This window comes from Lycium ferocissimum, chromosome 7 (assembly GCF_029784015.1).
Source record: "Lycium ferocissimum isolate CSIRO_LF1 chromosome 7, AGI_CSIRO_Lferr_CH_V1, whole genome shotgun sequence".
NCBI lineage: Eukaryota > Viridiplantae > Streptophyta > Magnoliopsida > Solanales > Solanaceae > Lycium > Lycium ferocissimum.
Window position 1 is genome coordinate 17821613 of NC_081348.1, and position 15176 is coordinate 17836788.

General features: G+C 33.6%; 1 protein-coding gene and 1 long non-coding RNA gene across 2 annotated transcripts; one reads left to right on the forward strand and one right to left on the reverse strand.

Moving 5' to 3' along the window:
* Window positions 1-506: 506 nt before the first annotated feature.
* LOC132063586 (guanosine deaminase) lies at window positions 507-6760 on the reverse strand. The gene is made up of 5 exons (XM_059456205.1): window positions 6602-6760; window positions 5442-5501; window positions 4728-4918; window positions 1273-1377; window positions 507-1162 (listed from the first exon to the last, which is right to left on the reverse strand). Exons 1-5 carry the CDS (start codon window positions 6615-6617, stop codon window positions 974-976), a joined length of 561 nt encoding a protein of 186 aa, XP_059312188.1. The 5' UTR covers window positions 6618-6760; the 3' UTR covers window positions 507-973.
* Window positions 2853-3540, forward strand: LOC132063587 (uncharacterized). The gene is made up of 2 exons (XR_009416404.1): window positions 2853-3145; window positions 3365-3540. It is a non-coding gene; the product is annotated as an uncharacterized LOC132063587 (long non-coding RNA).
* Window positions 6761-15176: the final 8416 nt, after the last annotated feature.

Consider the following 15176-nt stretch of genomic DNA (forward strand, 5'->3'; position numbering starts at 1 on the left):
CCATGATTAAGTAAGAAATTTATGCACAAACGGATTTATTCGCAGCGTTCTTTTTTTCTTTTCATGTTTTTCCTTTTTCCGCTGCTTCGTTCGTTTTCTATATGCAATATGCAGTGAAACCAGATCGATCCACGTATGGTTGGCAGGATCATATTTGACTACTTGCCTAAAACTCCTGTTTGTTGGCAATCAAAGAAGAAACATGGACGAGTAGGAATATAAGTGTGGGGTTTGCAGGAACATACTTGAATATTTTTCCCCTAAGCTTGGACAAGCTCTCACTTCCCAGATCCCTTTGTTTTACCCTCGGTTGTAATCAATTGCTTTCTAGCTTTGCATCCATTACCATTATGGAATGGAGGTCACCGTTCTTTCATCTTCTTTCAAAAATGATATCGCACTCGTGTAATGTAATGGAGAATGCTTATATTCTCGAACTCTTCAAAAATGATATCGCACTTGCGTAAGATCTACTAAATGCAATAATTTAAAAGGATCCGACAACACATGGAATCGTAGTATTATTGGCTGGCATCTATGTTCCCACGTCGTAATTAGTACATTACATCCTTCCTTATATATTTCACTCTCCCTAGAAGAGACTTTGCCCATATTTCTCCAAATACAGACCTATTTGCATCAGAATTTTAATGAGATCGCATCAGCAGGGAATTTTAGTTTACACCAGTTGACAACAAGAACCCCCCATCCCTCGAAGAACAGGCCCTCGAGTCCTTTCCCTTTCTACCCATCTGAGAGTACCTCAACTTCTTGAAAAATTATTATTTACTAAAAATAAGAGGTTTGTCCGCTCTACTGGTTTCCACGTGTTCAGTTCAATAGATACGTACAATTTGAGAAAATGTGTCTTCGAAATATTATTCAGAGAAAGCATAATTAGTTTATCAACATCAGGATCAGTAATGAAATCAGATAGCTGTAGTTTTCTTCCCCTTATGATTTGCTTCTTCTCTCAATAGATGGGGAACTTCTCTTTGGTCTTCTCAAATACTTGCTCGGCTATAAGGGCTCCCTTACCATCAGCCTGCTTGATCTCTAACTGAGCTTTCTGATAAAATCCAGTCCCTCTCAGAGCATCTGCAATGAAATCATCGAAGCCAATAGCAATTGCAGCTTCAGCTTTGGCTCCATATACCAACCTCTGTGCATAGAACATAAGGTAGACACATCAGCATTGTTGAAACGACAAGGATACATTTCAGTTTGAAAAGTATAACATAAGGGTAAAGTGTCGAAAGCACAAATATACACCTTGATGCGTGATAGATGGATAGCACCAAAGCACATCGGACAGGGCTCACAAGAAGCATATATCTCACAATCTGCAAGCTCAATTCGATTGAGCTTCTTACATGCCTGAAGATGTATTAAAACCGATAAGCAAGAGAACAAGGGCAAGAAAAATACTTCAACACAACTTGTGAATAGGGGGTTGAGAAAATGCTTTAAAACACAAAACTTGCAGTTCCATAAAATAGATGAGTAGAATTATGTCTATATCACATGACAAGCGATGTTTGACCACTTCCTTGTCTACTAATGCATTTTCATAAATGACCCTGACAACACAGAGCTACTTCATTCTTCAACAGGTATCTTATAATTAGTCAACTAACTTTATCCTAACCTCAATTGTTTCCCATTTGTTGATTAGAGAGATCTAATGCATCAATGATTGCACTTATTTTTCAATCTATGCATCTCTAAAGGTATAAGATGAGAACTTCTTGACATCATTCCACTCCTCAGTAAGTGGAGATGTCAGTTGATTTATCACACGTTTGCTACTTAAAGCTGTCAGTATTTCATTTTCACCAGCAAACTTGCCTAATGGAGAGAGAATCATAAAAAGGAATAACAAAAAGAAAGCTCATGAGAAGTAGCAAACCCAACATAAAAAGACATCTCCGCTTCATTGCTCAAGACTCCAAACAAATACCAGCAGGGAAGTTGACTAGTCATTCAGAATTATGCAGGCGAACTAACAAAAAAATTCACATCCCTGGGTCCCAGAGTTCCACTGAAAGGTATCAGGGATGTGTGAAGAAAAAGAAATAGAAATGAAGAGGATATCTCAACCCAAAGTCATTTCACAGTTCCGTTATATGTGTTCATACCCAGCACCATACCAAAGGCCATCATTGGAGAAGTTTGGGCTCTATAGTAACCCTATCACTGACTTGTATTCATTTTCTTCTCCAACTAACTTTTTCCATGAGCTGCTAATTAAACCTGACGTATCCAACCTAAGAAACATAGGTGCAAAATAATTAGTAGCCATGAACTCTAATAGTTGTTTAGTCGAGGTGTGCACAAGATGCCCTACAAACCACCATTATTAAAATAAAATAAAATAAAAAATAAAAAAAAACTTTAGCTGCTGTAAAGCCACGACATGTTGACATAGCTCATGCCATAAAAGAAGGGAGTGGGTGGAGCAATTTCACCCCACCCTCCACATCCTACCATGCTTGACATGCTATAAAGGATGGGAAGTAGTAAGATGGGGGATCCTCACCATGAGAATCCCCTCCACCACCTCCGACCAAACGACAAAAAGTATCCGAATAAAGTAGAAGGGTCAGTAGGTTGACAAACAGAATAAAGATAGTCAAATTCTAATGAACTCATTGCTAGGCCCCGATAGAAAGGAATGATTTTAGAGGATTCATATAGTAGACCCCCGCTTTATTTGGTACTCCTATTAAGTAGCAGTTGAATCTCTTTTATATCTTAGTGAGAGCTGGCCAATCCAAAGTAGCCAAACACTTTGCTCTCTTCGTGCTACAATATTGTTGCTCCCTCTTGCAACATCCAAGACTGAATGTGTTAAGTGTCATACCATAAGGGGGCAAGGGGTGCAGTGATCTAAAAGGGATGTTTGGAAAGGCTATGGTAGACCTACCCTGCAATACTAATGTCTTACAGCAGTTATTGGTGAGGAAATTACTCTTTCAATTGCAATTCTGTCATCCATTAAACTCCAGCACCAAAACAGCACAGGGCCTTTTATCTCCTTCCACCAATGGGTTAAGGAGTGGTTTCTCTGAAAAAACATCTAGTTCGAGAAGGGGGAAAGAGTGGCAGAAAATTGAGAAGATCAAATTGTTGACATGTATTATCCGTGGCGGATCCAGGATTTTCATTCAGGGTGTTCGGAAAAAAAAAAAAAAAAAAAAAAAAAAGCTAAATATACACTGTAATTTTTTGCCGAGGGTGTTCAAAAGTTAATATATGCACATAAACATAGAAAATTTACCCTAGATATATACTATAATTTTTTGCCGAGGGTGTTCGGGTGAACACCCTGGCACCCAAGTAGATCCGCCCCTGTGTATTAAAGAAATGATGCATGCGACATGCAATATAATCCCTCGTTCACAACTTACTATCCTGCATTCTGTTTCGGTTTATCCCAGTATTGTGTCTGCTTTCTTAGAAGGGTCTGTGGAGCTTTCTACATTCCTCTACTTCTCCTCCAGTATTTCACAATAAGAAGAGTACCATAAGACACAAATTTTCAAAATATTGACTTTTTTCTTCACTGTTGGTCTCCACTTTAGCTAACCAACTGGACTACCAAGAATACCCACCCCAACCCCCCCCCCCCCCCCCCCCCCGTCAATTAGGTTATCAAAACTTGGGACGAAGATATAATAGCTTGTTGCAGTGCAAGGACGGTAAGCTACAGAATCATAACTTCCCAAGCTGATTTTTGAATCCCTAAATGGAAGAAGAATTGACAGCTAACCACATGTCTGTTAAACATATTCTTCATTGTAGGAAGATAAACCTTGGATATAATGTCATATTGTAGCAATATAGAATGAGGAATAAAAATTCCTCAACGAGAGAAGATATTGACAGCTAAAACACGTCTGTTAAATAGATTCTTCACTGTAAGGAGGTAAACCTTGGATACAATGTCATATTGTAGCAATAGAAAATGAGGAATCAAATAAAGTTGGGCATAAAAAAGAGCATAACAGTGAACCCAAGGGTGTCTCCCAGACTCCTGTTGGTCAATGAAGTGCGTTGAAAACCATGAGGTATCAGGTTCAAATTCCAGCGGAAGTAAATTACTAGATGGTTTCTCCCATTAGTACAAGCCTTGGTGAACAAAGTTACCCTTAATTTGTCTGGTGGGAGGTAGCAAGGTAGCAGGTATACCGTGGAAATAGTTGAGCACAAAAGTTGGCCCGAAATACCACGTTCTACATCGCTGGGTGCGTGTTAGATCCTCCAAAGTAGTGCATTTTTGGAGGATCAAATACGGGTGCGGCAGCATTTTTGGAGAGTCGACGCAACATAGACCACGGTTATCAAAAAACAACAATACTTGTTGTGCCAGTATTACAGAGTAGATTGATATGGCAGAGGATCACAATATTGGCAAGAACAGCTAATTGATTCTACAAGCCCAAGGATTATAAGGTTATTCCAGAAAATAGGCAATCACGGTACAAAGCTAGACTACCTCATAAACTACTTTGACTAGGACTTGGAACTACAGAATCAGCAAACAGAGCCGTCAGACAATTGGACATGAAGAATGGATTGGAAAAACAACTCAAAAAGAAAAATGACAGTAGTCAACTCCATCAACATGCTGCCTGCAGCATATTATTGCAAGCGGATCATCCTTTGAATCCACATGAAACAAGAATCTCATAGAGCAGAACAAATCACGGAGTAAGAACACTAACCTCTCGTACTGCTGTAACCTCTGCATGAGCTGTAGGGTCAGTATGCTTATGAACCATGTTGTGGCAGCTAACAACTACTTCATCATTACAAACAACTACTGCACCAAATGGGCCTCCATCTCCACTTTCTACACCTTTGTAAGCTTCTTCGACTGCTTGGGTCAAGAATTTGTGGTCTCTATCCCGTACAGCTGGTGGATATCCCGGAGGATGAAGAGAAGTTTAATATTTATTCTTTTTCTTTTTCTTTTTTAGAAAGAATTTAACGTTTTACTCAAATATACACTGTTGATACACTTTTCCCAAAAGACAGTCAAATATTAGATCATTCACATTCTTCGTGCTACAACTGCATCAATAGTAACAACAAGACTTCCGGGAGCAAATCATCCAGAACAGTAAAATATATAAGCAAGAATTCAAATAAGGTAATTCAAAAGGCCATCTTGTAAGATGCATGTCCATCTGATTATAAGTAAAATAGATAAAGAGAGTGCAAAAAGAAGAGACATTTCACTTAAAGCAAATACTATTTAAGATGCAGAAAGGTAGAGAGGATAAACGAGACATATCTCAACAACATTTACTAATTAGTTAAGGTCATTTCAATGCGTGTAAGGAATAGTATACAAACATTTTTATTAGTTTCATGCTAGTTTAATGTGTAAGCTATTGACAGCAAAGACTACAGGAACCGGTAAATTTCAGATTTACCTTCTTGGTGACCAGCAAATGCAGTGGCTACTGAGATAGTTCCCTCCTTAGCTTCAACAACTGCTCAATGAAGACAAGAAGTTAGAAAAAAACTAACTAATACAAACAAATTTGTAAAACTGAAAATTCCAAATATTAAAACACCAAAATAAGACTGCACCAAGATGGGGGTCTTAACACTTTTCCACCCTTAGACAAAATAAACAAAGACAAATCATGCTTCCATAGAGCTCTAAGGGTGCACATAAAGCACTAGCAATACACCATTGGAGGCTAATAGCTTGTTTGTCCAAGCTTCTAAAATCTGCTTATTTTGAAAAGGGGTTTTTCCAAAGTGCTTTTCAAAAAAGTACAATTGGCGAAAAGCAGTTTGTGTTTGGTCAATTAATTTAAGAAACACTTTTGAGCAGCAATAGTTGTTTGGCCAAGCTTTTAAAAAGTACTTCTAAGTGCATTTTTCTCAAAAGTGTTTTTGGACAAAAGCTATTTTTTTTTAGCTTCTGAAAAACAGCTTCTGCTACCCTCCAGAAGCACTTATTTTCTCCCAACAGCTCAGTCAAAAACCTCACCTTTTTAAAAGCACTCATTGGAAAGAAAAAAAACCACTTTTTGGGAAAATAAGCTTGGCCAAACAGGCAATAAAACTAGGAAACAACACAACAATGTAGCAAAACATGTTCAAAGCAAATACACCATGGAAACAACCCGACATGGTAGCAAAACAAGTTCAAAGCAAATACACCATGGTGCCATGAACATAATTAGGATTAATTTAGAGAATCATAATAGACATGTACAACACCAATATGCACATTCTAGTGTACAACTTAGCTAATGTCAAATAGTACGAATTCTGTGAATTTTTCAGTCACATTCAAAACAAAATGCACGGATCGCAATTCAACTGGTCCCAACTCCCAACTACAAAAAATGCTAAACTTTTATTCAGTCAACCCAAAAAACCCAAAGACCAGATCATACCCAAATACCAACCAACACAAGAAATAACCAAACCCCATTAACAAAAATACATTGAAGATCCAAGATTAGCCCAAAAAACTGAAAAACAGACACAATGGGAAAACAAAACGAATCCCCACATGAATCAAAATTGTACCCAACAAGAAAAAAACTAAATATCCAATGTATATATGACTTACCCTTTGCTTCATCCATGGTGAATCGAAATTTCAGATGCAAAGAAAAGCAATTTGGGCAAATGGGTACTGCCAGAAAAGAGAAATAAATGAGTAAGTTGGTTGGGGAAGGGAAGAATGAAAGAGATGTATATTTATAGATATTGAGTATTATTATTGACAGAGAGTGTATATAGATAGATAGGATTAAACGTGGAAAAGTGGCAACTGGCAAAGTCAAAAATGAACCACGTATTATTATTTTTCACATATAAGTAAGACTGCAAAAGAAAAAGAGAGATTTATGAAGAGAAAGAGACTTAGTGATTGGCTGACGAAAAAAAAAAAAGGCAAAAAGAGATGGAAAAATAAACAGGATTCCCTTTTTTATTGGATTCACTGTATACATACAACTAAAAAGCGGTGGACAGTGACCAAAAAATTTCCTGGAAGTTTCCTACAAGATTAGAGAATTACGTGGGGAAACGTGCTATTCTTCTTCTTGTTTGTCTCTTCTTTTTTTCTTTTCTGATATATTTGGAATACGTGTTAGGTCATTACTATTAAATTTGCACTCAAAATTCTACATTAGGATTAAAGTCTCTTTTAACAAAGGCTACTTCTTACTCCCTCCGTTCCATAATAAATTTGCACTCAAAATTCTTTAGGATTAAACACAAAGGCTACTTTTTAAAAGCTCCGTCCGTCCATAATAAGCCATTCAAAATTAAAGTAAAATTAGAAGTGTTTTTACCAATTTATTCCTAAGTATTCTTGAAAAAGAGAAGATAGTTAATGAATGTTGATTATTTAAATAAGATCAATTTTGGAAGAATCTGTCCAAAGTATTCTTGAAATCCTAGAACACCACTTATTTTTTTAAAAATTAAAAAGCCTAAAAAACAACTTATTATGGAACGGAGGGAGCATCTTTTTTATTCTCTGTTTTCAAACTATGCAAATTTAATTTTTGGGAAAAGAATCAAATTTCTTGTTTTATTATTCAACATTGAATAACTTTAATCACTGTTTAATTTCTTTTTATCTAATATTACCGTCTATCTAATTTAGGCTTTTTAAAAAAAAAGAATTAGATATATGAATTTATAATTTTACGGTAGAATTCTGTTAATAACAAAAATAAATGTAAGATAATCTGCTAATGATAATAATATAAGTACTAACTTTAAAATACTTTCTCCGTACACTTTTACTTTGTCCTGTTTAGACTTTACACATCTTTTAAGAAACAATAATTAATACTATGAGTATTTTATCACAATACCATATCAATATATATGACTTTGAGAAATAATTTGGCGAATAAGTAATTAATACTAAGTGCATAAAACATAATTTTTTTCTTCATATGTTAAAGTAACAAATAAAAATGAAAATATATTTAAAGCACAATGGATAAGTAAAAGTGAATGGAGGGAGTACGACCGAAAAAAAGTTCACATTTCTGGAAATTTCTGGACCTTCATCTATAATTTTCCTAATACATTATTTAAGTTAGTAGGTGGATCATGGATGAAGACAAAATGAGAAGGGGGAGAGAATCAAATTTACACAATCAGAAATATGTGTAAATGTTATCACTTCAGAATGGATAAGCTACGTCCGGGCCTCACACATCATACTTTAATCTTGTCTGTTTTACTGGCTATAAAACGAATAAAGTGATCGATTTTTTTAATAAAGTGATCGATTTTTTTTTATTCTTTTTATTTAGGTAAGGGAAGGGGAAATGGGCGAGGAAATTACAAAGTGGGAATGAAACACTCACCAACAAAATAAAAATTGAGACAGCCAATCAACTGAGCTATTAAGATCCTCCAATAAATTGATAGATGCACATGTTTTCAACGTATTAACAAGACTTCCAATAACTTAATCAAGTCGGAGTAAAACTGCATGAGGGGACAACACTATTTGGGCTTGGGTTGTGACTTCAACTGGTTACCGGTAATGTTCCAAATTCAATATATGGTTCTTCAATTCTTGTACTAGAAAAGAGATTTTTTTTTTCTTTTCATTAGGTTCAGAATGTATTAATTTTGAAATAATCTCACAAGTAACAATGTCCATTCAGTTCAACTAATTAAGTTGACAAGAAGTTGGTTTTTAAGTTTAACCCGAATTTAGTTAAAATAGGGGGTGATTTGTTCCTTGGGAACATCCGCCAATTTTGAAAGGGTAAAAAAAGGAGTGAATCAATACATGTTTTGAGAATAAAAGATAATTACACTGGAGTTCTTCTTGTAACAGAATCTACACCTAGAAACACATAAAAACAATGTTTTTCACGTTTAAAATAAGTATCTTGCTGAACAGCTAACTATTTTCTTGTCGGCTACTTACTGATTTAGTTCAATTTTGCCTTTGTAGAGAGTCTACTATAGAGGGGTTTAATTTTCCCATGAAAGAGTACTCCAAACCTAATTGTTAAGGCAACTCTCGTCAGAAATCGCCATTATTCCATCACATTATTCGATTGTGCCTAATACTTATTTTGAAATCTCCAAATATGTCTGTTTATTAGCACAAAAATAAAAGACATTATTAAAGACTCGTTAGATCATTGTTCAACCACAACTTTAACATTTTTTCTATTTCAGCTTTTTGGTCTAACGCCTCAAGAAAATTTGGAAAGGATAGGGATAAAAAAGACGTGTTATTCTTCAATATCTTTAAGTGATAAAACTTACACATATGTAGGGGGTAAAGGCGATAAGACTCAAACATAAAAATATTAAGAAAATAGAGTATAGATAGAATTTCAGTAATGCTCGCTACAGCATCCAATGTGAAGTCTTTTAATAATTACTAAAATCAAAGAAAAGTTATTCCCCCATTGGATTCCAACTCTGTTTTTTTTTTTTTTTTTTTTTTTTTTTTTGGTTTAAAATCCGATTCCGATCTGCAGACGTACCTAATCAGATTCGTGCCGGGTAGTCTCACTTTGGGGCGAAATACTTTCCTAACAATAATAATAACTCCATACCCAAGGCTCGAGGCGACCTTGAGATTCCATCTCTGTTAGAACACCTTATCATATTTTATCCTTTCTCTTCATGCATAAATGCAAGCGACATATTATCAAAGCATATAGCACTTATCACCTTTACTCTTCATTTGTAACCGGTTTGTTGATTGGCTGGACCAACTGCATGGAAACATTTACTTATCAACTAGACCTATAGCTCTCTTATGAAGTTCTATAATGACAATATAAAAAATAATATCTTGAAAAATTCTTCGTCTCATTTGATGAGTAGAAGGAATATCGATATTCGAATTGAGCGTTGTATGTGCTATCATTTCTTTTGCAATTATCTTTGCTTCTAGAACCTCATGGAAGTATTTGTAAACCGTTTGTGAATAATACTCGAATTTTCTCTTAATAACCACAAGACTTCGGTTACGTCCTATGGTAGTTAAAAATATAGATATCTTCAACATACATATATATCTATATAGAAGCAGGATATAAAGCGTTCGCGGCGACGCGCACTTCTTAGGCGGAAACTCTATTTATCTTTAATCTCAATTTTTTGCTTTTATTTTGTATTTTAATTGAATTAATTAATTAGTAAAAAGATGTTTTGATATGTCTGTTCGGGAATAGTTGTGCGTAGGTTTTCAAAGGTTGTGCCTTCTCCATTTAATGCTACTTCTCTCTCTCCTGAATAGTTATGAATTAATCTCCATTAGTTCCTATTCACACGTTCCTTTCTCCTTCTCCATTTAATGTCATTATACTTGGTTACTTTCATATTCATTAATTTCCATTGTCCATTACTTCAGTTTCATATTTGTTCATTTTAGTTGTCTATTACTTGAGATAATACTCAAAATACCCCCCAACGTTTGACCAAAATCCCAACTACACACACTAACTCATACTGTTGGTCTATTACCCCCCTGGACAAATTTTTTGATATTAAAAATGCCACTTTTTTCTTGATGTGGCGTCCGAATACGACAACCCCCAATTATTAACAGTGTGTGTCCACACGCGCTGGCCACGTGACACATCTTTAATTTCCCCCATTTTTTATTAATTTCTCCCTTCCTCCATCCATCTACTCTTCTTCTTCAAAAAAAAAAAAAAAAAATCTTTCAATTTTCCATACTCCATTTTTAGTATAGGATCCGAAAACCCATACCCAATTCTCCTTCATCTTCATCATCATCTTCATCAACATCATCATCATCTTCTTCTTCTTCAACTGAGTTGAAAAAAATCACACCAACTTCCTCAAATCTAATCCAAAAAAAACCCAAATGTGAAAGGAAGGCTTCCTAACACCAAGTAGAACAAAGTTCATCCATTAATTTGATCAAACAATCAAGAATTTAAAGAAACTCACTTGGTGTTTTACATAACTTTCTCCAAAATTCCTAGCAATGGAGTTTAATTTTCTCCCCAAATCAACTCAAAGAATTAGTGCTTAAACAACTCCAACCAAGCAACAAGTAGCAACTCCAAACAAGCAACTTCCAATCGATTTTCTTTAACAAGATTAGATTTTCGTTTTTTTTTTTTTTTGATTTTCGTTTTTTTTTTTTTTTTCAGATTTGTTTTTTTTTTTTTTTGAATTTGATTTGGAAAAACGGATTATAAGAATAATCAACGTCCTAGCTCTAAATTTATAGTGGGTATTATTTTGACAAAAAAAAATGGAGATGGGTATTAAATAGGGTGAAGAAGAAGATGAAGTAGCCTAAAAATAGAGGGAATTTAAATTTACCTATGTGGCATCTATGTGGCAGTCTAGTTGGCGCTGAAAAACACGTCGACGATGTTGTTTTTTAAAGGCTATAACGCGCCATAAAGAAACAGTATTCACGCTCTTGTCCACATCGGCAAAAAAGGGGCATTTTAATGCGAAAAAATTTGTCCAGGGGGGTAATAGGACCAACGCAAAGGTTAGGTGTGTAGTTGGGATTTTGGTCAAACGTTGGGGGGTATTTTGAGTATTATCTCTCTATTACTTCCAATATTGAAGATTTCATTTGGTCTATCACGCTGTCATTTCCCTTGGCATTTACTTATATCTCAATACAAAGTATCTTGTTCATTAGTTAACCTAATTATTAGTTTGTGTGTTGATTTTTAACAGTACTCTGGCTTTCCATCCATGGATATGGTTATTCGTTTTCTTTAAACATCCTCTGGTGTGTATATGGTATATATAAAAGCAGGACATAGGCACGCTGGCGTGGCACTCTCCTAGACCAGAAACTCTATTTATATTTAATCTCAATTTTTTGCTTTTATTTTGTATTTTCATTGAATTAATTAATTAGTAAAAAAATATTTTGATATGTCTGTTCGGGAATAGTTGTGCACAGGTTTTCAAAGGTTGTGCCTTCTCCATTAAATTCTACTTTTCTCTCTCCTGAGTAGTTATGAATTAATCTCCACTAGTTCCTATTCACACGTTCCTTTCTCCTTCTCCATTTAATGTCATTATACTTGGTTACTTTCATATTCATTAACTTCCATTGTCCATTACTTCAGTTTCATATTTGTTCATTTTAGTTGTCTATTACTTCCAATATTGAAGATTTCATTTGGTCTATCACGCTGCCATTTTCCTTGGCATTTACTTATATCTCAGTACAAAGTATCTTGCTCTCTAGTTAACCTAATTATTAGTCCGTGTGTTGATTTTTAACAGTCCTCTGGCTTTCCATCCATGGATATGGTTATTCGTTTTCTTTAGACATCCTCTGGTGTGTATATATGGTATATATAAAAGCAGGACATAGGCCCGCTGACGTGGCACTCTCCTTAGTAAAAAAATGTTTTGATATATCTGTTCGGGAATAGTTGTGCAGAGGTTTTCAAAGGTTGTGCCTTCTCCATTTAATTCTACTTTTCTCTCTTCTGAGTAGTTATGAATTAATCTCCATTAGTTCCTCGTTCATATTCATTAATTTCCATTGTCCATTACTTCAGTTTCATATTTATTCATTTTAATTGTCTATTACTTGCAATATTGAAGATTTCATTTGGTCTATCTCACTGCCATTTTCCTTGGCATTTACTTATATCTCAATACAAAGTATCTTGCTCTTTAGTTAACGTAATTATTAGTTTGTGTGTTGATTTTTAACAGCACTCTGGCTTTCCATCCATGGATATGATTATGCGTTTTCTTTAAACATCCTCTGGTGTGTATATGGTGTCATTCAATTATTTTCTTTTTTTATACAATTTTTTATATATAGTAATGAGAAGAGGAACTAATCAAGGAAAAGAAAATACTTTTTTATTTGATGATTTTGCGAACTATGAGAATTTTACAAAAAATATTAGATGAGTAAAAATGGAGATTTGATCAGAGAGAGGAGAGTAAAGTATAGTAGAGAACCTTTTTCTAAAAGCTAAGATATGCGCTTTTTGCTGTAAATGGATTGAATATTGTATTACTAGCCTCATGTCTATGATCCTAAGTTATTTTTATTATTATCGTGTTATTTCATGAAAAATGTTGTTTACATTTTAGTTCATGTGATATATAGTCATTCCAGTAATCATTCTTATGGCAAGTCATTAAGTGTAACTTTTCTGGTGGTTATATACTTCTATAGCCTATATTGAGAAATTAATGAGAATGTGACTATTGTGCATTTAATCGCTTCAATTGCCATGGTTAGATCAAGGTGCGTGCAATAGAGTGATAATGGTGGGTTTTATATAGAAAATACCGAAGAAGCTCTGTCAGGGTATTATCCTATCATTTTTAGCGGACTCTTTTTTATTTCGATAACTATGTTTGATTAATAATCTTAAAATCTCTTGAAAAAAGTTTATTTTTCGTCGCAATAAAATCTCTATGAATGTATTATTTTTAGACGACCCATTTTTTATTTTAAGCTTGATCTGAACCTTATTATTTAGTAATAATACAAAACTTTTATTATTATGTGTAGAATTAGGAAAAAGAAAAAGTTTAACTTATTTGTTATTACTATTTGCTAGATTTTTTTTATCTGAAAAGGGAAAAAGTTGTTGGTTATTACCGTCCAGTCTTGAGTTGCATACACAAAAGTAGATTTGCAATGTGGTGATTGACACATTATATATGAGTCCGGAGCCAAAATGGCATTTTTTTGCAGCCATTAGCCCAAAATAGGTCGCTTTTTTTTTTATACATATGGGTATTTCGTTGGATAACCAACGAAATACCCACACAACATTGTTCGGTGCCTCACTAATAAGTTGCATTTCGCTACAAGTGTAGCGAAATGCAACAATTTTATTTTATTTTTTTTTTTTATTATTTTTTTGCATTTCGTGAACCTTTTAACGAAATAGGTTTTTTTTTTTTTTTTTTATATATATTTCGTGAATTTGAACGAAACTAATTGAATTTTTTTTTTGTATTTCGTAAATTAATTCACGAAATATAACTGATTTTTTTTTTGTATTTCGTGAATTAATTCACGAAATATAGTGTTTTTTTTTTTTTTTTTTTTTTTTTTTGCATTTCGTGAATAAAAAAATGAAATATGGAAAATATGATTTTTATTTCGTTCATCTAAAAACGAAATTGTAATATATATATATATATATATATATATATATTTTGCATTTCGTTGGTAGATCAACGAAATAGGATAAAATATTTTTTTTTATTTCGTTGATATACCAACGAAATAGGAAATTATAATTTTTTTTTTTGCATTTCGTGTATTAGAAAACGAAATAGGATAAAAAAAATGTATATATTTTTTTATTTCGTTTGTATAAAAAAATAGGAAAATAATTTTATTTTCATTTCGTTTATATAAAAACGTAATAGGAATATAATTTTATTTTCATTTCGTTTATATAAAAATGAAATAGAAATATATATATATATATATATGTGTGTGTGTGTGTCTGTGTGTGTGTATATTTTATTTTTTTATTTCATTCATATACCAATGAAATAGGATGAATATATATTTTTTTTTTTTGTATTTCATTTATATAAAAACGAAATAGGAAAATAATTTATTTTTTTTTCGTTTATATACCAACGAAATGTTTTGTTCTATTTCGTAGGTATATAACGAAAAACCCCCCCCCTCCCCTTTTCTTTTTTTTCTGCTCTCCATATCGCTATGGTTTTAATTTTATTTTTTTGTTCATTTCTGTTGGTTCAATCAGTTTTAGACGAGCATTGAATAGTTTTCAAAATAATATCTTTTACATTTCGTGACTTAATTTGCGAAATTTTTTACTTTTCTCCGTTTATAAATATTGTCCTATCTATATTTGCCAACCTTATTTTTTGCAACACTTAGTGTTTTTTTTTTATACTTTGACCAATGGTTAGTCGTGTGTCAAGATTCCGAAACGTCAATATTTTATATAGAATCTGATATTTTTTTCTGCGTACAATAATGTAGGCCCAGTACATCAGGATATGTTTTGTTTGGAAACTTTAGGGCGTTTTATTTTTTAAGATTTTGATTTAAGCGTGTTATTTTTTAATCAAGACATAACTTTATTTTGAATATAAATATAATTCTAAAAAATATAGGGAGAAAAACTAGTTGTAAAGTCGTCAAACTTTAGATGGTCATAACTTTCGGA

Bases quoted from the DNA above. Each gene is read 5' to 3' on its own strand.
- LOC132063586 (XM_059456205.1), bottom strand. The intron at 4,919-5,441 runs GTAAATCTGAAA...GATATCCACCAG, and splicing joins ATTTGCTGGTCACCAAGAAG to CTGTACGGGATAGAGACCAC. The intron at 1,163-1,272 runs GTGTATATTTGT...TTCTATGCACAG, and splicing joins TCCATCTATCACGCATCAAG to AGGTTGGTATATGGAGCCAA.